At 45.3% G+C, this 26,520-nt stretch overlaps 1 protein-coding gene across 3 annotated transcripts in view; it reads left to right on the plus strand.

Annotated features, from left to right (window-relative positions):
- EFCAB6 (EF-hand calcium binding domain 6) overlaps positions 1 to 26,520 on the plus strand; it is a 309,283-nt gene that overhangs the window by 170,625 nt on the left and 112,138 nt on the right. For all 3 annotated transcript variants that reach the window (XM_005567057.5, XM_065522029.2, XM_074003581.1), the window contains 2 exons: positions 20,623 to 20,737; positions 23,570 to 23,703. In XM_005567057.5, coding sequence (XP_005567114.3) covers positions 20,623 to 20,737; positions 23,570 to 23,703 — 249 coding nt within the window. The remainder of the gene's footprint in view (positions 1 to 20,622; positions 20,738 to 23,569; positions 23,704 to 26,520) is intronic.

The raw sequence follows: 26,520 nt of genomic DNA on the forward strand, positions 1-26,520 counted from the left end.
CAAACCTAGGTGGTATGACCTCCTACACACCTAAGCTGTGTGGTGTAACCTATTGCTCTCAGGCTACAAATCTGTACAGCATGGTATTGTACTGCACAGTGTAGGCCATTGCAATACAATGAGTATTTGTGTATCTAAACATAGAAAAGGTACAGAACAAATATGATATAATCTTATGGCATCACTGTAGTATATGGTCCACTGCTGACCAAAATGCCATTATGTGGTCCATAACAGTATGTCAATTGGGTTCATTTTATTAATTGTGTTCTTCAGAACTTCTATATCATTACCATATTTTTTAAAAATTTTCTTTTTTTTTTCAGACGGAGTTTTGCTCTTGTTGCCCAGGCTGGAGTGCAATGGCCGCGATCTCGGCTCACTACAAACTTCCGCCTCCTGGGTTCAAGTAATTCTCCTGCCTCAGCCTCCGAGTAGCTGGGATTACAGGCATGCGCCACCAAGCGCAGCTAATTTTGTGTTTTTGTAGAGACGGGGTTTCACCATGTTGGTCAGGCCGGTATCAAACTCCTGACCTCAGGTGATCCACCCACCTCGGCCTCCCAAAGTGCTGGGATTACAGGAGTGCACCACCGCACCCAGCCCCTTACCACATTTTTGTGGGCTCACTCTGTTAACTGATGAGTGAAGTGTGTTGAGGTCTTCCATCTGATTGTAGGTTTGTCTAGTGAGATCTTTTATTTATTTCTTCATTCTGTTGACTGTTGAATTATTCACTTAGAAGCTAATTACTGGGTACAAATAAATTTAGAATTGCTAAGACTTTCCATGAATTGTTTCCTTTATCATTATGCCATTTACCTTCAGGCCTATGCCGTCTGGTAATAATGTAGTCACTTTGGCTTTCTTTCAATGAGTGTTCACATGGCATATCCTTTTCTATCCTTTTGCTTTCAAACTATCTGGTTACTTATTGAGAATAAGTCTCTTGTGGGCAGCATATAGCCAGTGAAAAAAAATACAGTATGATAGTCTGAGTCTTGCACTTGAAGTATTCAGTCCATTCTACACATATTTAATTATCTATATAGTTGGCTTTATATCATTGTAATGTTTTAAGATTTTTTCTATTTGACCTGGCTGTCTCATGTTTCTTTTTCTGTCCTTTGTTGCCTTCTTTTAGGATTATCCAACTTTTTTTTTTTTTTGAGACAGGGCCTCACTCTGTTGCGTTATTTCATTTTCCTCTCTATTATTTTATGAGTTGTTTCATTCTTATATTAGTCTCACAGAAGCTGCATGAGAGACTGTGACACGCAGCCTATGTTACTGTCGTCAAATATAAATCCTTGTTCGCCACTTCCCTAACAATGCTAGATTTTTAACATACTCCCTTTAGCCCCTCTTCTCTTTTGTGTGATAGTTGTTTTGCATTTTAATTTTACATGTATTTTATTTATTTATTTACTTTTGAGACAGAGTCTTGCTCTGTTGCCCGGGCTGGAGTGCAGCGGCGCAATCTCAGCTCACTGCAACCTCCGCCGCCCAGGTTCAAGCGATTCTCCTGCCTCAGCCTCCTGAGTAACTGGGATTCCAGGTGCCCACCACCACGCCTGGCTAATTTTTTGTATTTTTGTATTTTTAGTAGAGCTTCACTGTGTTGGCCAGGCTGATCTCGAACTCCTGATCTCAGGCGATCCGCCTGGCTCAGCCTCCTGAAGTGCTGAGATTACAGGTGTGAGCCACCACACCTGGCCTTATATGTATTTTAAATACCATGAGGCATTATTATTATTTCATATGGTAAATAATTTGCCAAATGAATCTATATATTTACTCTTGCTGCTCTTCTTTCCATCTCATATTTTGTGTTTGCACCTGGACTCATTTTTACATTCTGCCTAAAGACCTCCCTTTTGTACTTTTAATGCAAATGTACTGGCAACTAACTCTCCAAGTGTCCCTGGTTTCTTCACGTTTCCTTACCTCTTCCCCTCATGTCCTTTTCCTGTCTAGGATCGTATCTAGGGCGTCACATTCTATTGAGTCTTCACGTCTCCTGAGGCTCCCCTTGGCTGTGAGAGTTTCCTAGACTTGCCTTGTTTTTGATGGCCTCGACAGTTTGAGGATTACTGGTCAGATATTTTGTAGACCATCCCTCAGTTGGGATTTGTGTGATATTTTTCTCATGATTAGACTGGGTAATGTGTTTTTGGAAGGAAGACCACAGAGGCGGGGTGCCCTTCTCATCACATCTTGTCAAGGGCTCCTGCTATTAATACGACTCATCACTGTTGGTGCTGACCCTGTCACTGGCTGAGGTGTGTCACCTGACTTTGTCACCTGGCAGAGGTTTCACTACTGTCAAGTTACTCTTTTTCTCCCCTCTCTCTTCTATATTGGAAAGACTTTCTTCTTTGGAGAAACCCATGATGCACAGCCCTCAGGGAAGGAGTGGGGTGTTATGATGATCCAGGTCTTTCAAGCCACAACAACAGGTGTTCTTTGGAATCCTTTTGCATGGGAGATTTGTCTCTTTTCTTCCACTTACTAACTTATTCAACCATTTGTTCATATTAGTATGGACTCATGCCTCATTATCCTTTAAGATCCTTAATGATTTTTCCCTTTCCCACTTCTGATTGGTAATTTTAAAATATTTTCTCTTTGTTTCTTGACTTGTCTAGCTAGAGGTTTATTACTTTGATTTATCTTTTTCTAAAACAAGCTGTGGTGTCATTGATTTCCTCCATTGTTTGCCTATATTCTACTTCACTGATTTTTACTCTTATCTTTATTATTTCTGTATTTCTACTTACTTCTACATATTTTGGCTTTAATTTGCCTGAGTTTGAAACACAAGGGGATTTTTTGGGGATATTTGCCTTGAGAACCTGGTGGGACTCCTGGCCTGAAAGTTCATGAAAGTGTGCCCTCCCCTTGCCCCCTTCTCCAAAGACAAGGCTGCTAGAAATCTCCCCCTCTCAAGCGACCTCACACTCAGCTTCCAGCAGTTTGTCAAAATTACCACTTAGGTATCCCTACCAGTTTCTGGTCTCAGTGACTTCTGCTCCAGGTAAGCTGATCATGGCTGTGATTCTCTGTCTTCATTTCTCTCTTCAGATTTTATGTTTCTCTGATGGTTCTATGAAATGTCATTAATTTGCAGTTTGTCTTTTTTCTTGTTTTAAGGATGGGAGTGATGACTTCCAAGCTGTTTACATGTCAGAGCTGAAAGCAAAAGTCCACCCTTATTTTAAAAAGTATTTTAGCTGGGAAAAACATTCTAGATTGGCAATCATTTTCTTCTGTCACTTTAAAGATACCATTCCAAGGTCTATGTCTTCTATCAGTTTTGTTGATAAATCAACCATATATCTTATTGGGTATAATGTGTCTTTTTTTTTCTCTAGCAGCTCTTAAGATTTTCCTGTGTCTTTGGATTTCAGCAGTTGTATTAGGATGAGTCTCAGTGCAGCTTTCTTTGTGTGAATCCTGCTGGAGTTTGCGGTTCTTCTTGTATCTGTAGGTTAATGTGTTTTTTTAGTTGTGAAACATTCTCAGCCATTGCCTCCTCTTCTGTTGCTTATGCCCATTCTCTCCTCCCTCCCTGGAGTCCAGTCGTTTATGTCAGACCTTTCCAGGATCCCACGTGCCTCTCTCACTCTTTTGTGTAGTTTCCATCCTTTTTCTTTCAGTGCTTCAGTCCCAGTATTTCCCATTGGTCTGCCTTCCAGTTTGTTAATCCCATGTTCTACGTTTTTCAATCTGTGGTTAATTGTACTCATAGAGTTCTTAATTTTAGTGTTATATTTTTCAGTGGTGGGATGGATATTCGTTAAGTTATTTTTAACATATTTCATATCTGTGTTTTTTCTTTTTTGTCTCAATATACTCCTGTATTCTCTTAAACATAGTCATAGCCTTTTTTTCCAGTATTTCCAATATCTGGAACACATGTAGATCTGTTTCTATTGTCTGTTTTTTTCTTTCTGGATATTGGGTCATATGGTTCTGTCTCTTGGAATGCCAGGTAGATTTTTATTGAATATTAGATAGTATTTATTAAGAAAATTAAGAGGCTCTGGATAATAGGTCACCCTCTGCTTTGCTAGGCAGATAGAGTGGGGACTGATAACCTTTGTCCAGTAAGGGACTGGTGGATTTGAGGCTGGATTGAATTTTGGCAAGGCTGTTAGCATTTGTTTTTTTAACTACTCCTGCTCCTAGGGCATAAAACTTCAAAAGTTCTAACTCAGAGCCTGGGTGTATTAGTCCATTTTCACGCTGCTGATGAAGACATACCCGAGACTGAACAATTTACAAAAGAAAGAGGCTTAATTGGACTTACAGTTTCACGTGGCTGGGGAAGCCTCACAATCATGGCGGAAGACAAGGAGGAAGAAGTCACATCTTACGTGGATGGTGGCAGGCAAAAAATGAGAGAGCTTGTGCAGGAGAATGCCTCCTTTTAAAACCATCAGATCTCATGTGACTTATTCACTGTCAAGAGAACAGCACAGGAAAGACTTGCACCCGTGATTCAATTACCTCCCACCAGGTCCTTCCCAAAGCACATGGGAATTCAAGATGAGATTTGGGTGGGGACACAGCCAAACCATATCATTCTGCCTCTGACCTCTTCCAAATCTCATGTCCTCACATTTCCAAACCAATCATGCCTTCCCAACAATCCCCCAAAGTCTTAACTCATTTCAGCATTAACTCAAAAGTCCATAGTCCAAAGTCTCATCCAAGACAAGGCAAGTCCCTTCTACCTATGAGCCTGTAAAATCAAAAGCAAGTTAGATGCTTCCTAGATACAATGGGGTACAGGCATTGGCTAAACACAGCCATTCAAAATGGGAGAAATTGGCCAAAACAAACAGGCTACAGGCCCCATGCAAGTCTGAAATCCAGTGGGGCAGTCAAATCTTAAAGCTCCAAAATGATCTCCTTTGACTCCATGTCTCACATCCAGGTCACACTGATGTGTGAATTCCCATGGAAGAAGTGGGTTCCCATGGTCTTGGGCAGCTCTGTCCCTGTGGCTCTGCAGGATACAGCCTCCCTCCAGGCTGCTTTCATGGGCTGATATTGAGTGTCTGCAGCTTTTCCAGGAGCATGGTGCAAGCTTTCAGTGGATCTACCATTCTGGGGTCTAGAGGACTGTGGCCTTCTTCTCACACCTCCACTAGGCAGTGCCCCAGTAGGGACTCTGTGTGGGGGCAGAGCAGAGGTTCTCCATGAGAGCCCCACTCCTGCAGCAAACTTCTGCCTAGACATCCAGGTGTTTCCATAGATCTTCTGAAATCTAGGCAGAGGTTCCCAAACTTCAATTCTTCTGTGCACTCACAGGCTCGACACCATGTGGAAACTGCCAAGGCTTGAGGCTTTTACCCTCTGAAGCTACAGCCCAAGCTCAAAATTGGCCCCTTTCAGCCATGACTAGAACTGCTGGGATGCAGGGCACCAAGTCCCTCGGCTGCACACAGCACAGGGACCCTGGGCCCAGCCCATGAAACCACTTTTTCCTCCTAGACCTCCAGGCCTGTGATGGGAGGGGCTGCTGTGAAGGCCTCTGATATGCCCTGGAGACATTTTCCCCATTGTCTTGGGGATTAATATTCACCTCCTTGTTACTTCTGCAAATTTCTGCCGCTGGCTTGAACTTCTGCTCAGAAAATGGGATTTTCTTTTCTATTGCATGTCAGGCTGCAAATTTTCTGAAGTTTTATGCTCTGCTTCCCTTATGAAACTGAATTATTTTAACAGCACCCAAGTCACCTCTTGAATGCTTTGCTGCATAGAAATTTCTTCTGACAGATACCCTACATCATCACTCTCAAGTTCAAACTTCCACAAATCTTGAGGGCAGAGGCAAAATGCCACCAGTCTTTTTGCTAAAATGTAACAAGAGTCACCCTTGCTCCAGTTCCCAACAAGTTTCTCATCTCCATCTGAGACCACCCCAACCTGGACCTTATTTTTCATATCACTATTAGCATTTTTGTCAAAGCCATTCAACAAGTCTCTAGGAATTTCCAAATTTTCCTACATTTTTCTGTCTTCTTCTGAGCCCTCCAAACTATTTCAGCCTCTGCCTGTTACCCAGTTCCAAAGTCGCTTGCACAGTTTCAGGTATCTTTTCAGCAATGCTTCACTCTACTGGTACCAATTTTACTTTATTAGTCCATTTTCATGCTGCTGATAAAAACATACCTAAGACTGAGCAATTTACAAAACAAAGAAGTTTAACAACTTATAGTTACACGTGGCTAGTAAAGCCACACAATCATGGCGGAAGGCAAGGAGGAGCAAGTCACATCTTACATGGATGGCGGCAAGCAAAAAATGAGAGAGCTTGTGCAGGGGAATGCCTCTATTTAAAACCATCAGATCTCTTGAGACCTATTCACTATCATGAGAACAGCACGGGAAAGACTTGCCCCCATGATTTAATTACCTCCCACCAGGTGCCTCCCAAAACACATGGGAATTCAAGATGAGATTTGGGTGGGGACATGGCCAAACCATATCACTGGGTTATTCTCTGAGCCCTGCCCCTTCCCCTCTAGGAGGTCCTGAACTCCAGTCCTTGTTTCCTCAGGACCACAAGGTGACCAAAAAATCTCTTTTGCTTCTCAGAGGCTTCCTGCCTTCTTAGTCTTCTGCCCAACACAGCTTAAGAACTCAGCAAATACTTTGAGAGGAAAAGGGGTAGAGTATTGGGCATGTTTCTTCTTTTTTGTTCTTGCTAGGAATCCAGTCATTTGGGTCTCTCATTTTGTTCTCTGCAGTTTCATGAGCTCCTCATATACCTTACTTGTTTCTCTGTCTGCCTGGGCCATCTGCCCCAGTCCTGAGCTCCTTGCCTGGCTCCCAGAATGAGCAAATGGCTCACTCTCCTCCAGCTTCCCCCTTCTCTCAGATTTTTGTTCCTTTGGGTCCTGGTTGCCTCAGCAGCTCTCTTATGCTTCAAACAGATGTTTTGATGCATTTTTTTTTACATCTTTTTCATTTGTTCTTAGTGGAAGCATAAATCTGCAAGATATTCCAACAAGCAGAACATTAGCCATTCTTTTTTGATGGGCATTCATTTCTTTTATTTTTAATATTTTTTCCTCTTTAAACAATCTTTCTTTATGTGTCCTTACCTACTGATGCTTTTATTTGTATGGAATGGATGCCAAGAGTAGGACCAAAAAAATCTTGGTTTAAGATTTTTTTTTAAACATTTTTTAACATGCTTTCTATTTGTTTTTGTAAAAACCCTGTAACGTTTCACATTTCTAGTGGCTGTGTATGACAGTATCTTTTTCTCTGGACCTTTATAAGCAATAGGCATTATAGCTTTTTAAATTTTTGCTGATCTGATGGTTTTAAAATGGTAACTCATTTAAACTTTAATTTGCTTTTATTTTCCTGACTAGCAAATTTATTATTATTATTATTTGCCACTGTGATTTGTTCTTCTTTGAGTTTCCTATTTACATCCTTTGCCCTCTTGTCAACTTATAAAAGCTATTTGTTTTTGATGGACATCATTATTTATCTATGCTCTCACAAGAATCCCAGGACTCCCAGTTCCTCCCTCACCTTCTGGGTTCTCAGCCTGGGGACTTTTTTTCCCCCTGGGGCTCTGTATCCCTCTTAATCTGACCCCGACTTCTATTCTCCCAGCTCCCAAAGCTCTTCTCTGGGCATTGGCTCGTTGGCACCAACTCAAGCCTGGTTCTCTCCTGAGGACACTCTTTCCCCTGTAGTCACAAGTCACTCCTCACTAACATGTAAGCTTGGCGGGGATGGGGAGCTTTGTCTTTCTCATCCTCTGCCCTATCTCTAGCATCTAAATCAGTGCCTAGCACATCATAAGTGCTCAATAAGTATTTTTCAAATGCATGAATCTATTTGATAAAGTATCACATTATGGCTAAAAATGTTGACTCTGGAGCCAGGCTGCCAGGGTTCAAATCTCAGCTCTGATTCTTCTTCCTTATTATTATTATTTACAATACTTTCAACATTTAAATTTAGATTCAAGGAATACACTTGCTGGTTTGTTACGTGGGTATTTTTCAGAATGCTGAAGTTTGGGGCGTGAATAATCCCACCAGCCAAGTAGTGAGCATAGTACCCAGCAGGTGGTTTTTCAGCCCACACCCCACTTTCTCCCTCCCCACTTTAGTAGTCCGCATTATCTGCTATTCCCATCACTATGTCTGTGTACTCAACACTTAGCTCCCACTTACCAGTGAGAACATACAGTATTTGGTTTTCTGTTCCTGTATCAATTCTCTTAGGATAATGGCCTCCAGCTGCATTCATGTTGTGCAAAGGACATGATTTCATTATTTTTTATGGCTGTGTAGTATTCCACGATGTGTATGTACCACATTTTCTTAATCCAGTCCACCACTGATGGGCACCTAAGTTGATTCCACACCTTTGCTATTGTGAATAGCTCAGCTCTGCTTCTTAATAACTGTGTGCCTGTGAGCACACCCCTCAGCCTCAGCTTCCTTATTCCTAAAATGGAAATAATAGTAGTAGCTATATCATTGGATTGTTAGAAGGATTAAATGAGGAGATACATACATATCTATCTATATATGGATATATACACACACATATGATGTATATTTATATTTGTTTATATATATATATATTTATTACAACATATATTTGTTACGACAGTCTTAGGAAGCTAATAGTTTCCTAATAGGGTTAGGGTTACCGTTAGGGAAACTAATAGTTTCCTAGGGCAGTTGTAACAAATTACCATATACTGGGTAGCTTAAAATAGTAAAAATATATTCTTTCACAGTTCTCGAAGCCAGAAGTTTGGAATCAAGGTGTCAGCAGAGCCATGCTCCCATCCACTGGCTCTGGGGAGCATCCTTCATTGTTTCTCCCAGCTCCCAGTGGCTGCCTGCCATCCGGCATCCCGCGGCTTGTAGCTGCGTTACTCCAGCCTCTGCCTCGGGCTCCACATGGCCTCTTTGATCTCTTTCTTCTTTGTCTGCATGTCTTCACATCATGTTCTCTCTGTTTGCCTCTGTCCAAATTTCCCTCTTGTTCTAAGGACACCAGTCATTGGGTGAGGAACTATTCTCATTCAGCACAATTTCATCTTAACTTGATTCCATCTGAAAAGATCCCAGCTCCATTAAAGGTTACATTCACTGGAACCAGGATTGAGACCTTGTTTTATCTTTTGGGGTATACAGTTCAACTGACAACAATGTATAACCCTCAAAATAGGGCCTGGCACCTGAGGGCTAGGGCTTGGCTGTTTTGTTCACTGTTGTATTCCTAGTTCCTGGACAGTACCTGTCATAGAGATGCTCAAAACATCTGCGGAATTAATTAATAATTTATCAGCTCTTTGTCTTCTGCAATACAAACATATTTTCCAAATATATCATTTGTCTTTTTGTTTTGTTGTAGTTCCATATTTTGCCATTAAAATGTTTGAAGTTTTTATACAACCAAATATATCTATTGTCTTTTTTTTTCCTAAATAAATTCTAGGTTTGTAGCCGTGGTTAATAAGGTGTTATTCCTTCATTCCCCCACCCCCACCCCCACCTCAATCTCCTAGACTTTCTTACAAGAATTTTGTTTGGTTTTTTATAGAATGTTTTTAGAGCAGTTTTAGGTTTATAGCGAGATTTAGTGGAAACTGCAAAGTTCCCATATACCCTTGTCCCCACGTGCACAGCCTCCCCCACTAACAACACCTCTCACCAGAGTGGTACATTTGTTACAATTGATGAACATGTATTGAAATTATTGTAATTTCTTGCTTATAGAATAAGTGAAATTTCTAGGTCAAAAGAATATGCACAGTTAAATGTTTAATGCATATTGCCATATTACATTTCCAATGATTCTATCAAATTCATTCCTACCACAAGCGTTTGGTAGTTACTAATTTCCCAATGTTTGCCAACTTTGGGTATAATAAAAATGTTTAATATATGCTAACATACCAGTCAGAATTATAGTCATTATTTGAATTTGCATGTCTTTGATTTTAGTTAGCCTGAGCTCCTCTTTCCCATTGTTTTATCGTGAGAATTTATTTTTATTTTTAAATGTAGATGCTTAATCCATGTGGAATTAATTTTATGTATGATATAAGATGAGGCTCTTCTGTATTTTCTTACTGAATTAGACTATTACGTTTGTCATTTATGACATTCTCATTATACTAGGGTCTACATCCGAAAATTTTCATCCCACTGATTTATACATCTCTTTCTATGTAAGTGCAATATGGTTCTTTAATTTAGTAAAACAGTTCTTTTCTCAATGTTCTTCCTTTTTGTATTTTCTTGGCTATTCTCAGGCCAGGTTTATATGTTACTGTATAGACTTTAAAATCATTTTATTCAATTACCCCCCAGATGCATTATTGGAATCATAACTGGACTTACATTACATTTATATGTTAGAAATGTATCTGCTCTTGAAATCAGCAAGAGAGAACATAAAGGCGTGCAGAGGCTGAGTGACAGAGAGCCTTGGGATTCCGCAGGGGAGGTGGCTGCTAAGCATCAGCTTTTCCTGTTGTGCCCGTTTGTCCTGAGCTTTGAGCTTCTTCCCACTTGCCCTTTGAATGACAGATCTGATCTCCAGGACCTGAGAACAGCCTCCTCTGAAGTTGAAGTAGGAATGACTTGTCTGCTTTTATCTGCCATGTTCAAAATCTGTCAGTGAAGTACCGAACTGCCATGTTCAAAATCTGTCAGTGAAGTTCTGCCCGCAGAACATGCTGAGATTTTACATGTGTATGTAGACCCAAGCTGGGTTCTGGATCTTTGCTTCTAAAATGGACATGTCTAGTCAATGCATTAGTTATGCCTGGAATTGCCCTTGACATTGAAAGGCGGTCATGTCGCCTCATCTTTCAGTCTCAGTTTTTGAAGCTTGCACTTAGGTTCAGCATTATGTCATTCTGTGCCATCTAAACACAATTCTAGTCTTGTAGTTTTCATGGGGATAATATAGTTAAAAAACAAAAACAAACCAAACCAATTTATCATCGTCATCATTTTCATTGTCATGATCATGCCAGCAGCAAAGAAGAAAAGAAAACATGAACATTTTTCGACTTTGTGATTGTCGTTAGCAAACCATCAGTCTGTGCTGAAGGCCTAGAGTCAGGCACTAAGGTTGGAGGAAGGATTGTTTTTGGAAGTGTGGTGCAGTCCCATCCACTATGGATCAAATAGAATTAATGTGGGGACCAGATAGAAGATTTAGTCTAGGGACTAGAAATGTCTAGATTTATGGGAGTGATTTAAATTGTGATCATGGCATGTTTCTAACGGTCATAGCATTTTACCAAAGTAAACAGAATCCCATAGATCAGAGCTGGAAAGGGCCACAGAGCTCATCTTACCACTGTTACCCCCTCCCTCCCTGTTCCCCATCATTTACCCCTAAGTGGATGGCGTGTGTTTCCCTCACCACTAATATATGGCTTTCCTTGACCTGGAACATGCTAAGCCTGTGCACCCATCATCTGCTGCTCGAAGAGCTTGCCTAGGGCAGCTCTGTCCCTTCCGTTTGGTCCCCAGAATGAATCTACATAAAGCAGGTCCAAATCCAGCCTGCATTCGGGAGCCAAGCCCAGTCAACCCGCACGCAGCCATGCCTGTAATCACAGCAATTTGGGAGGCCGAGGCGGGTGGATCACTTGAGGTCAGGAGTTCAAGACCAGCCTGACCAACATGGTGAAGCCGTGTCTTTACTAAAAATGCAAAAATTAGCCGGGTGTGGTGGCGGGCACCTGTACTTCCAGCTGCTCAAGAGGGTTAGGCAGGAGAATTGCTTGAACCTGGGAGGCGGAGGTTGCAGTGAGCCGAGATCACACCACTGCACTCCCGCCTGGGCAACAGAGCAAGACTCTGTCTCAAAAAAAAAAAAAAAGAAAAGAAAAGAAAAGAAAGCAAAAAGAAACACCCAGCCACACCCATCTCACATGAGCCAACCCACACTTGACCCGCGGACCTGCAAGTACAAGAACAAATGCTTATTTTGTTGTAAGCCACTGAATTTCAGCTTGTTTGTTGTGTAGTTGCTGACTCATAGACACCCTATCCCTGCTGTAGACCTGTTTCAAACACATGGCACACAACAGTTGGTGAAGAAACAAACCTAGTGTGTCCTCTGTGGACGGTGCCAGGCTGGTCATCTGATGTGGAGCAACGCGTCTCCCAGGGTGAGGATCCTGTGCAAAAGGAAGCAGCGTCATATGCTGTTTGTACAGCCAGAGCCTCAGCTGCACTTCAGCCTCGGCTGTCAGAGCCAGGTTGCAGTCCTTGGCTCCCAGGCTTCCCTGGGCAGCAGCACACCCAACAGAGTCATGTGAGTGGCTCCTTACTGCTCACACATGAACATGAGGCAGGAGCTTGCATCTCTGAGCTTTGGGTTTCTCATCAGTAAAGGACAAGGTTGAACCTGACACTCTCTTGTCTTGTCCAGTGCTGAGTCTACAAGACAATGTTGTCCCGTGGAGTCCGACCGACTCGTGTTCAAATCTTTGCTCTACTTCTTACCACTTGTGTCTTCCTAGAAAGCAGTTGGCTTATTTCGCCTTCTTAAACTTTAATCTCCTCATTTAGAACATGGAGTTGGTCATACTTCTGTTGAGGCATTGTTGCAAGGTTTAAATGAGGGATGGAAGTCATTCGGTCCTGGGGTGGCCCCTGGTAGCTCCTCAATCGTGGCTCTTTCGTGGCGATCCTTGGGAAGCTTCCGTTCCTATCTGGAGCCAGGAAGGAGGGTTTGTGGCTCAGAAGCCAGCTCTGGCTTTTGGCAGTATGCTGTTGATGGTGGGCTCTGTGCTTGAGAAGTGTACTTGTAATCAGGCACACGGTGGCTGTCGGTGTTTTCCTGCAAGGGGCTTCTTATCTGAGATGCCCTGCGCCCTGTGACCATTCATGGCATTCTTCACAGTATTCCTGTTGGTGAAGACTTGAAAAGGAGACCCCATTATTTATCTGCACTCATAGCTGGCAACAGCATCCTGAGCCCAATATCCTGCGGCCTGTGCACATGACCATGACATCACAATTGCCTGTGACCCCAGTTTGCATCAGCTTTGAAGATTCTGTCTTGCTGGGGCCACATGGACAGTCAGACGTGTGTCTGATGATGGTAGGAAGCATTTGCCAAAAGAATTTGAATCTTCCGTTCAAATACAAATTAGACCTATTTTGAAAATGTCATATTCTTTTTCAGCCATAGTACTCTTCTCCTTAGTACCTGCTTTGCATGTGATCAGATAACCTTCATGACTGGAACTTTCAGATCATGCCTGCATTCTGGATGACACAGCTCTGTGGTGGCAGGTGGTTCATAGGTAGGGGAGGAACTGGAAGATGAGGTATCCCTGAGATGGGGGAGGTGGGGAGACAGAGCATGTCTGAAATTCTAGAGAAGGCAGACTTTTGTTTGTTTTTTTTTTTTTTTGGTACCTGTTTCATGTTGTCTGTGAATGGGTATGTAAAGAAATAGAAATAATATTACTATTGAAAATAAAACCCATAACTCTTTAGTTTTATCACAAAAGAATTTAGGCCACAGGATTTCCAGGCACGGAGGGATGGCTAAAAAGCCTGTCTGAGCCGGGCGCGGTGGCTCACGCCTGTAATCCCAGCACTTTGGGAGGGTGAGGCCGGTGGATCACCTGAGGTCAGTAGTTCGAGACCAGCCTGACCAACATGGTGAAACCCCATCTCTACTAAAAAATACAAAATTAGCTGGATGTGGTGTCGCGTGCCTGTAATCTCAGCTACTCAGGAGGCTGAGGCAGGAGAATTGCTTGAGCCCAGGAGGTGGAGGTTGCGGTGAGCCGAGATTGCACCATTGCACTTCAGACTGGGTAACAAGAGTGAAACTCCATCTCAGAAAAAAAAAAAAAAAAGCCAGTCTCCAAATTTTGTGCCCCTGAATCTCCTCAGGGTGCATCCTTTAAATCTCTGGCTTAAATACAAACAGGAATCTCTCCCTTGGCTCCCCTTAACTGATATTTTCAGAAGAGAACTTTGCTAAGTGTAGTATTAGGGGAAGACTGATGAGGATCCCACGGCTGGTCCAGCACACACACTGAGATACCCACACTGAAGTCTGTACCACCCGCTGAGGAGCTGGCACCTCCCAGTCCCTGTACTGTCTCCCTTTCCTCCTGGGCCCTTTTGTGTGTCTCACAAGGAAAGTATCTTTTTCTCTGGCCTCACATTATTATTTTTTTTTTCTGTGATGGAGTTTCGCTTTTGTTGCCCAGGCTGGAGTGTAAAGGCACGATCTCAGCTCACTGCAACCTCTGCCTCCCAGGTTCAAACGATCCTCCTGCCTCAGCCTCCTGAGTAGCTGGGATTACAGGCACCTGCCATCATGCTCAGCTAATTTATGTATTTTCAGTAGAGATGGGGTTTCACCATGTTAACCAGACTGGTCTTGAACTCCTGATCTCAGGCAATCCACCCGCCTCAGCCTCCCAAACTGCTGAGATTACAGGTGTGAGCCACTGTGCCTGGTCCACAGTATTCTTAATATTCCAACTCCTTCCTCGCCATAGCTGAATGACCACCTGGTACTCATATCTGCATAGGCGTGGGCTTTCTTAGTCAGACTCAAGATTCAACCAGATACAATAGCAAGAGTCTGTGAGTGTTGCCAGCTGTTCCTTATGTTGACATCCCATTCTCTCCTTCTCATGCAACTTTTAGTGAACACTTACTATGTGCTCTTGGCATATACAAGTGAAAAGGAAGTGCTGGTAATTCTCTACACAATAGCAATTTGTTGAGTGCCTGCCATGTGTTAGGTTCTGTGCAAGGGACTATCTATGACGGAAGTAAACAGAAGGGGTATGGAAGCTCAAGATTTTTTTTTGGTCGCCCAGGCTGGGGAGGACCGAGAAAGCTCTCCCTGAGCTGGTGATACCTGTGTCTTAAGAATGTGCTTGCTGTAGCACCCAGCAAATATTCCTGGGAGCTTTGCTTCCAGTTTGGCTAAGTAAGCTTCTACTGGACCAGCCCTCCCAGAGATACCAAGTATAAACACTGGACAATGTTAAGTAAGTCAGTAAGTCAGTAATTTATTAAATAACCAAATGCTTGAAGGTCCTGGAAAATGAAACTAGACTAGGCAAGAACATTCAGGAGGATGTCAACTCTTAAAGAGGGGAATAGCATGAATGAGTTCTCATTTTCTATAGCTGTTCACCTGAGGAACTAATAACCTTTCTGGCTTGAAGAACCAGAGGGAAGAGGTCTGGGTAACTAATGCTACCTGAAAGTAAAGATGGGGATGGAGAAAGGGGGCATTTTGAAAAGGAGAGAGCCAGAGAGAGTAGATGCTCCCGCTTTTGCATATAGATTCTTCCTCAATCTCTGGCTGACTCTAAACCACATATGAGCAGAGCAGATTGCAAGTAACCTAGCTAAGGATATAAGAACTGAACTGAAATTGAAGCTGCAGCCCAACACACTCAAACTTTTTCAGTTTGACTCCAACCAAGCCCTACTGCCTGCTCAAAAACATGAACCAAATATATAGATTTGTATAAAATGCATAGATATATAGATTTATAACATATGTAGACATAAAAAATGTCACTCTTTGGAGAACTACAACAGAATCCAGAGGCCCCACACCGTAACCTCCACGATGTCCAGGATATAACCCCAAATTATTCAACATTTGGAGAGACAGAAAAAATGTGATCTTTCTCAAAAGACTCTAAGATTACCAGATGTTAGAATTAACACTCAAAGACTTTAAAGTAACTGTTATAAAAATGCTCAGTGATACAAAGGAAAATATACTCATAATGAATGAAAATATATGAAATCTCAGTGGAGAAATAGAAATTATAAGAAGAACCACATGGAAATTCTGGAACTGAAAAATAAGATATCTGAAACAAAAAATTCACCAGATAGCTCAACCACAGAATGAAGATGACAGAAGTCAATGAGCCTAAGAATAGATTAATAGTTATACAAACTGAAGAGGAGAGAGAAAAGTTTTTTAAAAAGAGAGAGAAAGAGAGAATAGTGTTTCATAATCATATGAGCAATATCAAAAGGTCTAACATAGGTGTAATTGGAATCACAAAAGGAAAAAAGACGGGTTAGGGAAGAGGACATATGTGAAGAAATAATGGCTAAAATTTGCCAATTTTGGTGAAAGGCCCTAATATAGATTCCAGAAGCTCAGAAAACCCCAAGTAGGATATTACAAAGAAAATAACAGACAAACTGCTGAAAAGCAAAATCAAAGAGAGAAATCTTAAAAGCAGCATGAGAAAAATGACACATTACAAACAGGAAAACAACATTTTAAATTACCATTGGCCTTGCACCAGAAACAATGGAGGAGGTGAGAAGATAGTGGAACAGTAACATATGGGAAGGAAAAAAGCAAAAGCAAAACCAAACGTATACCTCCCAACCCAGAATTTTATACCCAGCCAAAGTCTCCTTCAAGAATGAAGGTGATTATTTCAAACTGAATAAAACAGAAGCTAAGATAATTCATTGCAAGTGGATCTTCGCTACAAGCAAGGCTAAAGGAATTTCTTAGGATGAAGGAATTTGATACTAGGAAGACTTGGCTGTCCACAACAGAACAAAGAACATTAGAAATGGCAATTTGCTGATTAAATATAGAAGGCTATTATTTTTCTTCATTTAAAAACCACATAGGAATATTCAAAGCAAAAATCATGGCATTGTCTTGTGGGATTTATAACATATGTAGATGTGAAACAAATGTCAACTATACCATAAGAACAGGGTACAGGACAATCCTAGCACTTTGGGAGGCTGAGGTGGGCAGATCACTTGAGGTCAGGAGTTCGAGACCAGCCTGATCAACATGGAGAAACCCTGTCTCTACTAAAAATACAAAATTAGCCGAGCATGGTGGTGCATGGCACATGTCTGTAATCCAAGCTACTCGGGAGGCTGAGGCAGGAGAATCACTTGAACCCGGGAGGCGAAGGTTGCGGTGAGCCAAGATTGTGCCATTGCCCTCCAGCCTGGGCAACAACAGTGAAACTCCATCTGAAAAACAACAACAACAACAACAACAAAAAACAGGGTGCAGGAGACCTCTATGAAGTTGCAAAGTTTCTACAGTCTATGTGAAGTGGCATAACATTAGGTCTAAACAGACTGTGAAAAGTTAAGAATATGTAGTGTAATCACATAGAAACCGCCAAAAAAGTGCTGCAAAGAGACATAGCAAACAAGTGTCACACACAGAAACTGGTGGCTGCTTCTCTCACAGAATGTTGTGCAGGGGCTGCGTTTAGAAAAGGCTGAGTCTTCACTTTCATCATTGGGCACGTTCTCAGGGTGGAGAGGGCCCGGCAACAGTTCCCTGAAATGTTGTGGCCTCCTGGGGAAGAGTCGGTCTACAATCTAAGGGACGCCCCAGGGATGGCAGGAGTGACGACTCTCTGGTGAATCAACACATGCCAGACCATAGTTTGTCAGTCTTTGGGCAACTTTCTTAGGGGAATGCCTCCTAGAAAAGACCAAAGGAAATGACTTGAATGGTTAAACATTTAAATCTGTTTTATAAACCTTGCTGGTACGCCTTCCTTCGTATTGCATGTCGCCTCCAATGGTCATGATAAATCTGGTTGATTTGCTGCTGTGTTCATCTTAGAAATGAAAGTGGTGCAAGGGGAGCCTCGGAAGACGCATTAGAGGCCTTGGCATCTGGGGCCTGCCCTGAGCCTCTTCTGGGAATAGCACTTGCAACGTTTGTGTTCTCTGCGGTGCTCTGCACCCCTAGGGATTACGCTCCTGTGACTGCTGGACAGGCTGCTGAGGGCCTGGGGGATGGTACGAATCTCCCTGGCACCTCACAGCCCTCCAGGCTGGGGAACATTTGCCTGCAGACATTTCCTTATGATCTAGTACATATGGTTTTGTGAAAGAACTGAGCAAGAAGAATTTGCCATGAATAATTCATGTGCAATTGTTTTCAAAATATTAAGTTTTTTTCAAAGCAAGCAACCAATCAGAGATTCACCGTGGCTGTGGGTACTTCTGTGGGGGCCACAGCTTTCTACCTGAACACCAGGGCTATCCTGTGCTGGGACAGGCAGAACTAGGCCGGGGACCATGTGCAGATGGCACAGAACTGTCAGCATTCCTAGTCACATGCTTCCTGCCCAATTCCACAGGCAGGCCCTGGTGATAGCCTTGTACTCCTGCGTTGCCACTCCCCTGAATCCCCCTGGGCAGCACTGTAACGCCTCCATCCCTTCCCTTTTCTCTCAGCTTCCAGCCCTGCACCAGCCACATCACGGCCTGTGTACCTCCACACACAGGAAGCCGAGGCCAGGCTTGACTGATTGGACCAGCAAAGATACAATGCGCCACTTTCATGATCAGACTGTTATTTACATAGACAGCGAAAGGGAGAATAAGCCACAAGGGCCAGCTCTCTGGTCCTCTTCCCGAATATCAAAAAGGATGACGCCTAAACGAAAGAAGCTGTTGACTGCACCACAAGGTGTGGAGTGCCCTGTTGCTGAGAGCCACATCCAGACTGCAGCCAACAGGCTTCCCTTCTGCAGCTTTAGTGTGAGGGGCCGGGGCAGAAAGCCCCTCACCCTGTCAGAATCTGGAGATAGGAGAAACTGTCTCCTGACAGCCTTCCTGGGGAGATAGGGAGGCAGGTGGGAGGTGGGCTCTGGCCAGCTCCTTAGAGGCCTCCCATCCTTTCAGGCTCCACCAAGGCTCAGGCTGGTCTTTGCCTATGTGGCTTCTTTGGATACATGGAGGACACCAGGGCTCCATGGCGGAGCTTCTCACTCCCACTGGGCCGTTCCCTGTCCATTTTCATCTCTTTTCTTCTTTGTCCAGGCCCCTGTGACCTTACAGTAGATCTCATCACAGTGGTTAATAAGAACCGGGTTTGAGGCTGGGCGTGGTGGCTCATGCCTCAGCACTTTGGGAGGCTGAGGCAGGTGGATCACTTGAGGTCAGGAGTTTGAGACCAGCCTGGTCAACATGGTGAAACCCCGTCTCTACTAAAAATACAAAAATTAGCTGGGTGTGGTGGCATGTGCCTGTAATCCCAGCTACTCGGGAAGCTGAGGCAGGAGGATCACTTGAGCCGCGGAGGCAAAGGTTACAATGCACCTAGGTGGCACCATTGTACTCCAGCCTGGGTGACAGAGCAAGACTCTGTCTCAAAAAAAAAAAAAAAAAAAAAAAAAAAAAAGAAGAAGAAAAGAAGAATTGGATTTGAACCCCAGGTCTGTCGCTTCCTATGCATGTGTTTAAGAAAAATGGCCCAAACTCCCTAAGACTCAGTTTCCATGGTGTTAAAATGAGGTTAGAAAGAGTGCCTTTCTTGAGGCTTCTGCTGAGGATTAAATGAGATCCGCATGGAGCCTGTACAGAGCCCCCCACCGTGCCTGGTACACACGGGCACTAAGAGGTGCTGCTCAATGACCATGATGAGGGCAACACTGCCTCACCTGGTCCCTCTGTTCCCTCCCCAGCCGCCTCTTCCGCTGAATGCACTGAGCGCCACTGCACTCCTCCACCTGGAACTTACTCTGACTTCCGGTGATGTCTGCTGACTTTGTTGACGATAACCTGTGTATTCCTCACCCCCCAACACACACTTTCTTCGCAACCCATCAGCAAACCCAGTTCTCCTAGAAAGTATTCCATCCCCTGTTCCCGGTGGGGTTGGTCATCCTGGACATCTTTGGCCCCTTGGTCCATAGATGCATTTAGAACTGTGATTCCATGTTCTTTCTTGGAGGAAAACCCGTGTTTTCCCACTTGGATTGTGAATACTCTGAGATCAGCAGAGGTGGTGCCTTCCATCTGCCTCTATCCACCCAGCACTCCTTCTGTGGGTGGCTCACATTCGCGCAGGCAGCTCTGTCTGGGTTTTTGGCCAAAGGGCATCATCTTTTCTGTAATTCCTAGGGAGATGTCATCGAGACAATTCCACTTCAGTATTTGCAAAGCAGAGAAGAGTATTTTCTTGGGTGCTCCCTCTGCCCCCAGTATACCCAAAACTGAAACAGTAGGTCATGTGTTTTGGAGGGAAGGAATCAGGAATAACTTTCCGTGAGTGGACTAACATATGGAGAAGAAAAAATAGCGTTCATGGATGCCCCCCCATTAAAAAAAAAACACAGCCGCTTTTCATGTAAACTGGGATCATAATGAAACTTGAATGAAAACTTCAGTTTTCCCTCCTCAAACTACCTTGCTTGCTTTATTTTGTTTTCTTGAATATATGTGAACATAAACCTGATGTATGAGACTCTAAAGCCACGGCAGTAACAAGTGTGGCTTTGGGTATCTTGGATGGCACAGCTTGGAAAAGTCTGCAGTAGCGCCAGTGGGCCCGAGCACCATGCTGACTGCGCCACTTGTCCCTTTGTTCACTTACTCACCCAACAAACACAAGCCTTGTGCAAGGCCCAGGGACACAGCAGACTTGGTCCTACCCTCTGGCAGCCTGTGGGTGGGGTCAGGTAAGTAACCATCATGGGCCCTGCTGTGAGCCGGCGCAGGGGCAGGAGGTGCTCGGGGAGTAGTGACCCGCGGAACCACCTAACGCCTCTCCACCCTCCCCTCTCTCCCTCGTCAGGTACTGGAAGACACTGGGATGCCCATGGACGATGAGCAGTATGCCCTGCTGACCACTAAAATAGGCTTTGAGAAGGAAGGGATGAGCTATCTTGATTTTGCGGCAGGATTTGAAGGTAGCTAACGGCCAGGTCCATACCCTGTGGGATGCGTCCTGGGTGACACCACACGTCTTTGGTAGCAGTGCCACCAGGTCACTTGGGTTGAAGTAGCGTAAGCTGTGATGTTGAAACGAGGTGTCTTCCGGGGCTGCAAACAACCGTTTTTGTTTAATTTTGTCTGACCATGTTGAGAACTGTGAGTGCAGAACTGTGCCTGAAAGAGTCTTCTACAAACTCAGAGCACAAATGGTTCAGAAAGTTTGTGCCCCAAAGCCTGTTTCTTGAATCATACCTCACAGCCTTTAAGATTTTCCCCTAATGTAGTTGCTGGTTATCTGTAATTAACAATACCACATACAGGCAAGACAAATATTATTCCTCCCCATGGACAGAGAATGATGCAGAGGCTCTAAAAGGCCGCCCAGCCACGCCGCCAGCCTCACCCTCCACCAGTTGTTAGGAACCCATCTTTGTGCCGTATGCTGGGGCCGCCTCGCCACTCACTGATGCTGCTTTCTCACACACCAAAGATATTTTGGTAGACAAACAAGCCCTCTAGAGAAGCTGCAGAAATCACACAGGTATCTCAGTGGAATACTCTTCTCTTTTGCTGCAAATACCCTGCAGGCTGGCCAGGCGGAATGCAGGAGCCCCGTGCATTTTCCATTTTCCCAGCCTTGGGTCTGCAGGTGACTGTGTAAGGTGGTGAGTTTCCCAGAGACTCAGGCTGGATCCTCACCAAGGTCCCCCAGCCTTGCCAGACTGTCATTTGCCACCCTTAAACAGAGAGCTCTCACACCCCTGAAAAATGGCATCATGAGAAGCCAGAGCATTTTAGAATTTCACCACTGTCTCTGGCTAGGTGTTTTGATATTTTTTAAGGAAAATAAGAAGGAGAAGGAACTCGCCTGTATTTAAATGACTGCGTCCCACCTGCCAGGTGCATTCATTTTTCAGGTGAGGAAATTGGGGCCCAGGGCACATAGTGCTGGCAAAGCCGTCACAGCTGGAACTGGACTCTGTCTCCATCACCTGCTTCCGGCTTCCTGGCTGCCCATGTTCTCCTCTTACTTCCTCTCCTCCTCTCCCTGCCTGTCTCCTCCCTGCCCCTGTAAGCTGCTTTCTCACACGTGAAGAATTCTAGCATGGTGGGGAGTGAGGCCCTGTGTGGCCTCTGCTACGGGTCAGGGGTTGTGGCAGAGGGGTCAGGCGGTGGGGTGGGGGTGTTCTCTGCCGGGCAGTAAGGAACGGGAGGGAGGCCACTTGCAGCCTCTGCAGTGAGGCAGATGAGGCAGAAGCCAGGCTCAAGAGGGGCAGAGGATGCCCATGAGCTTGGGGTACCCTCTCCCCCATCCATCTGCCCACCACACCAGGGGGAGGGCGCAGGAGCAACAGGTGCAGAGAACCACGTCTGGAACCAAGTCCCTGGTGTGTAGCCTGGCTTTGACACAAGGTCACACTCAGATGACCCCAGCCAAATGGAAACGGGGTAGACATGGAAGGTTTTTTGTTTGTTTGTTTTTGTTTCTGTTTTTGTTTTTTTTGAGACAGAGTCTCCCTCTGTCACCAGGCTGGAGTGCAGTGGCATGATCTCAGCTTACTGCAACCTCAGCCCCCTGGGTTCAAGCGATTCTCCTGCCTCAGCCTCCCGAGTAGCTGGGGCTACAGGCATGCACCACCACGCCCAGCTAATTTTTGTATTTTTAGTAGAGATGGGGTTTCACCATGTTGGCCAGGCTGGTCTCGATCTCTTGACCTCATGATCAGCCCGCCTTGGCCTCCCAAAGTGTTGGGATTACAGGCGTGAGCCACCCCGCCTGGCCGACATGGAGTGTTTAAGGAGAGGTTACACTTCCTTCTTTAATTTTAGGGGAGAGAGAGGGCATAGGTAGTAGGGAACCAACTGGGTCTTAGTATCAGAGGACCTGAATTCAGCTGTGCTGTCCACGAGCTCTACCTCTCAGGTGAGCTGGGGACCCCTGAGCCTCACCACCCTGTAGGTAAAGTGCGAGGGATGATAGGTTTTCTTGTGTGTAAACAAACATGAGGACCTTCTCCTGAGCATTGCTGGAAGGACCAAGAAACAGATGAAGGCCTCAGCATGTTACTTAACAGATACATGGTCAGGAAATAGCTGCTGAACTAATGACTGTTGAATGAATTCTATATTCTTATCTTTAGGACATGATTCCAGGAAACAAAAAAGAGGCAGGAATTCTCATTCTCCTCCTCTGGGAATTGGGAGATGAACCAGAGACACAGGACAAGTAAACATGCCAGGGTGCCAAGTGTGGTCTGTGAGGGTGAAAGGAGGCCCCACAGTCTGGAGCACGGTTCCTCCTGGAAGAGGAGGAAAGTGTCTGAGAATTGAAGGAAAAGAAACTAGATAGTAAGAAGGTCAATGCTGTGTTCAACTCACAGGAGGATACTGTATGGGGCTTCAACAGGATTTGGGACAGGCAGAGATAAAGTGTTGGTGTAGAAATGAAGCTGGTGGGCCGGGCATGGTGACTCACACCTGTAATCCCAGCACTTTGGGAGGCTGAGGCAGGCAGGTCACCTGAAGTCAGGAGTTTGGCCAACATGGTGAAACCCTGTCTGAACTGAAAGTACAAAAATTAGCCAGGCGCGATGGCGGATGCCTGTAATCCCAGCTACTCAGGAGGCTGAGGCACGAGAATCTCTTGAACCCAGTAAGCAGAGGTTGCAGTGAGCTGAGATTGCACCACTGTACTCCAGCCTGGGCAACAAGAACAAGACTGTCTCAAAAAAAAAAAAAAAAAAAAAAAAAAAGAGAATGAAGCTGATGGGCCCTAGTGGAAACCCTGATCTTTGTCACTGTTCCAGATCCTCCAATGAGAGGGCCGGAAACCACTCCACCGCAGCCTCCAACTCCTTCAAAAAGTTACGTGAACAGCCACTTCATCACCGCAGAAGAATGCCTGAAGCTTTTCCCCAGGAGGTTGAAGGAGTCATTCCGGGTAAACTGTGACTGTCTGGCACTGGGCTTCTCTAGGCTTCCCCTGCTCCCAACCATGCAGCCCAAGTGGGTGTGAGTCCTGGTGCAGGTCGTGTCCCGGTCAGCCCGAGGGGCACAGAGCATTTCCCTCTGCAGACCCAGCACTGGTCAGAGGGAGGTGTGTGGGGAGGAAGGGGCTTCTCCCCTCCCTGAGGGACCCCTATGGACGCTTTGCTGGCAGAAGGGTAAGGAGACCCTTTTCATAGGAGGTGGGTGTTGGTGGGGAAGAAGCATGACAACCCATGGTACAGTGACTTTGAAACCCGTTCATCCATTCCTTCATTGATTCCCTCATCCATTCACCCACCAAACAAGTGTTATACACTTACTATGTGCTAGAATCTGTGCTAAATGTTGTGGATGAAAGCTACCAGCCCCGCCCCAGGGAGCTCCGTCTAATCCCAGACACAGATGGTAAACAGACAAGTCATATTCATAGTAACTGGCTGTCGTCGAAGGAACTGGAGCATCCTCTGGGGACACAGGGAAAAGAGCCCTTTAAGGAAGATTTCCCTGGAGGAGGTGTCCCCCACACTGAATCATAAGACCTAAGCATGGGCTGGCTAGGAAAGGAGGGAGCAAGCCTTAGATGAGGCCGCCTGAGCCAGGCCAGGACAGACAAGGCATGGGCTCTAGGGAAAAGCATACCGCTTGTCGTCGTGGAGGTGTGCATGGTGCATGCAAGTAACAGACAAAACAGAAGTAGACAGCAGCCGTTCAAACATAGAGGCCAGTACAGGATGATCTGAGCTCTTTTTGTGATGAGAAGTAAAAGAGGGTGAATAAAGTTAGGGAGACCAATTCAATAAGCCGAACCTCGAGACAGGGCCAAGGGTACTGGGGAGTTAGACTGCGTCCTCACCCCGTGGGTGGAGGGAGCCCATCTGGAGGGAGCACATCTGGAGGCAGGATGGAGATGGGTGAAATCCAGAAGGGAAGGGGCAGGCAAGATACTGGGTATCAGAGCAGCCTTGGGGGCTGTGGGGAGGGCAGCACCCCATTTCCTGTGCTGTGAGGCATCCTCCGCAGACTGATCACCCCTGGAGATTCATTTTGGTTACCAGGCTCCCATTTCAACATGCATTTATGTTTATGATGGCAGCCTAGCTCTGACTTTCCAGCAGGGCTCAGACTTTGAACATTCTATCCAGTTTTCAGAGCAAGCATTCTGATTTTTGGTTTGAGCAAATATGATCGCCATATGCATACATGGAGAAGGATTGGTCCTTATGATCTCATCCAGGCTAATGGCCGGCCAAGAGAAGTACTCTGGGAACCACTGGCCTGTGGGCTCCAGCGTGGAAGAGGAAGGGGTCATTTAGGTGGGGAGTGCCTGGTCCTCCAAAGGAAAGCCAGGCTGGGTGGGAGGCAGCAGCCATTGCAGGGTGAGAGGGCAGAGGGTAGGCAAAGGCTCCAGGAGCAGACACCCCTCTGTGCTGGCTGGCAGGGCACCCTAACTGCAGAGGTCTGGCAGCTGCCTCCCTGCACTTGGCCCATTGCATTGCAGTCCCCCACGCTGTCCCCTCTCTCAGGCTGTCTCCTCTCCCTCGCACACTCCTCGCATCTCCCAGTGGGGGCCGTGGGAAGCCCAGCTCCACGCCGCACCGTTGCTTTCCTATCTTTACGAGCAGTGAAGCTTGGCTACAGTGAACATATATCCTGTGTTTTCCAAAATGATCTTTATTATAGATAATTAAATAATGAATTCATTCAACAGACCGTCACCGACACCCACTCTATCCCACTAGAGAATTTGTAAGCTAGTGGGTGAAACAGAGGAGTGAACCCCTAATTGCCAGTTTTTATGTGAGACAGGCTGGATGTGGGTTATGTCTGAGGCTCATGAGGACTTGGCTTGTGTCCTTGCAGGTATATGCAAAGTGAACAAAGCACGGGTCTCAATTTTTAAATGGGATGGTACAGTCACTTTTTTTGATAGAGATGAAGTCTTGCCATGTTGCCCAGGCTGGTCTCAAACTCCTGGGCTCCAGTGATCCTCCCACCTCAGCCTCCCAAAGTGCTGGGATTACAGGTGTGAGCCACGGTCCCTGGCTTCATATATCTTTTAGAAACAAAAAGGATAAACCTATCAACCCACAAATAGGGTCACAGTACACTCAGTTCTCTGCAACTTCACTTTCCACTTCACAATTCGCCTTGGACCCCTGGTCCTCGCAGGACGGTCTCGTCCATGTGCATCTCTGACCAGAGCACCCACTGTGCTATCAGAATATGCCCTGCTCCTGCCTGGCCTGCCCACAGGACCTCTCGCCTCCTCACCCTTTCCTGCCTCTCAGCCTTCGCACATTCCGTTCCTTTGCTTGGATGGCACCTCCCCTTTGATCAGCGAACTCCTCCCCAAGCTTCTGGTCCTTCTCGAGCCCTTCACATCAGCTGAGAGGTTGGCCACTGCACATTCCCCTCTCTCCTCACGTCCCTCCCAGCACGCAGCCCAGAGGCTGCTGCAGTTGGATTCAACAGTGAGCCCCGAGCCATCTCTACATCATCCACCACAGTAACCCAAGGGGCTGCCACAGTGCCTGCCACACTGCACATGACCAATTTGTATTTGCACACCACACCTGATGCCAGGCAGCGAACTGGAGGACCACACACAGGGCCTCATGTATTCTGACACCTGCAACCACCTGTCAAATAGGTTTAGTGTTCCCGTGTTACAGCTGGAGATACTGCAGGTCACAGACGGGGAGAAAGTGACCCAAAGCCACCTCTCTAGTACATGGCGCCGTCAGGAGCTGAAATAACACCGGCTCGATTC

Source organism: Macaca fascicularis, chromosome 10 (assembly GCF_037993035.2).
Source record: "Macaca fascicularis isolate 582-1 chromosome 10, T2T-MFA8v1.1".
Lineage (NCBI taxonomy): Eukaryota > Metazoa > Chordata > Mammalia > Primates > Cercopithecidae > Macaca > Macaca fascicularis.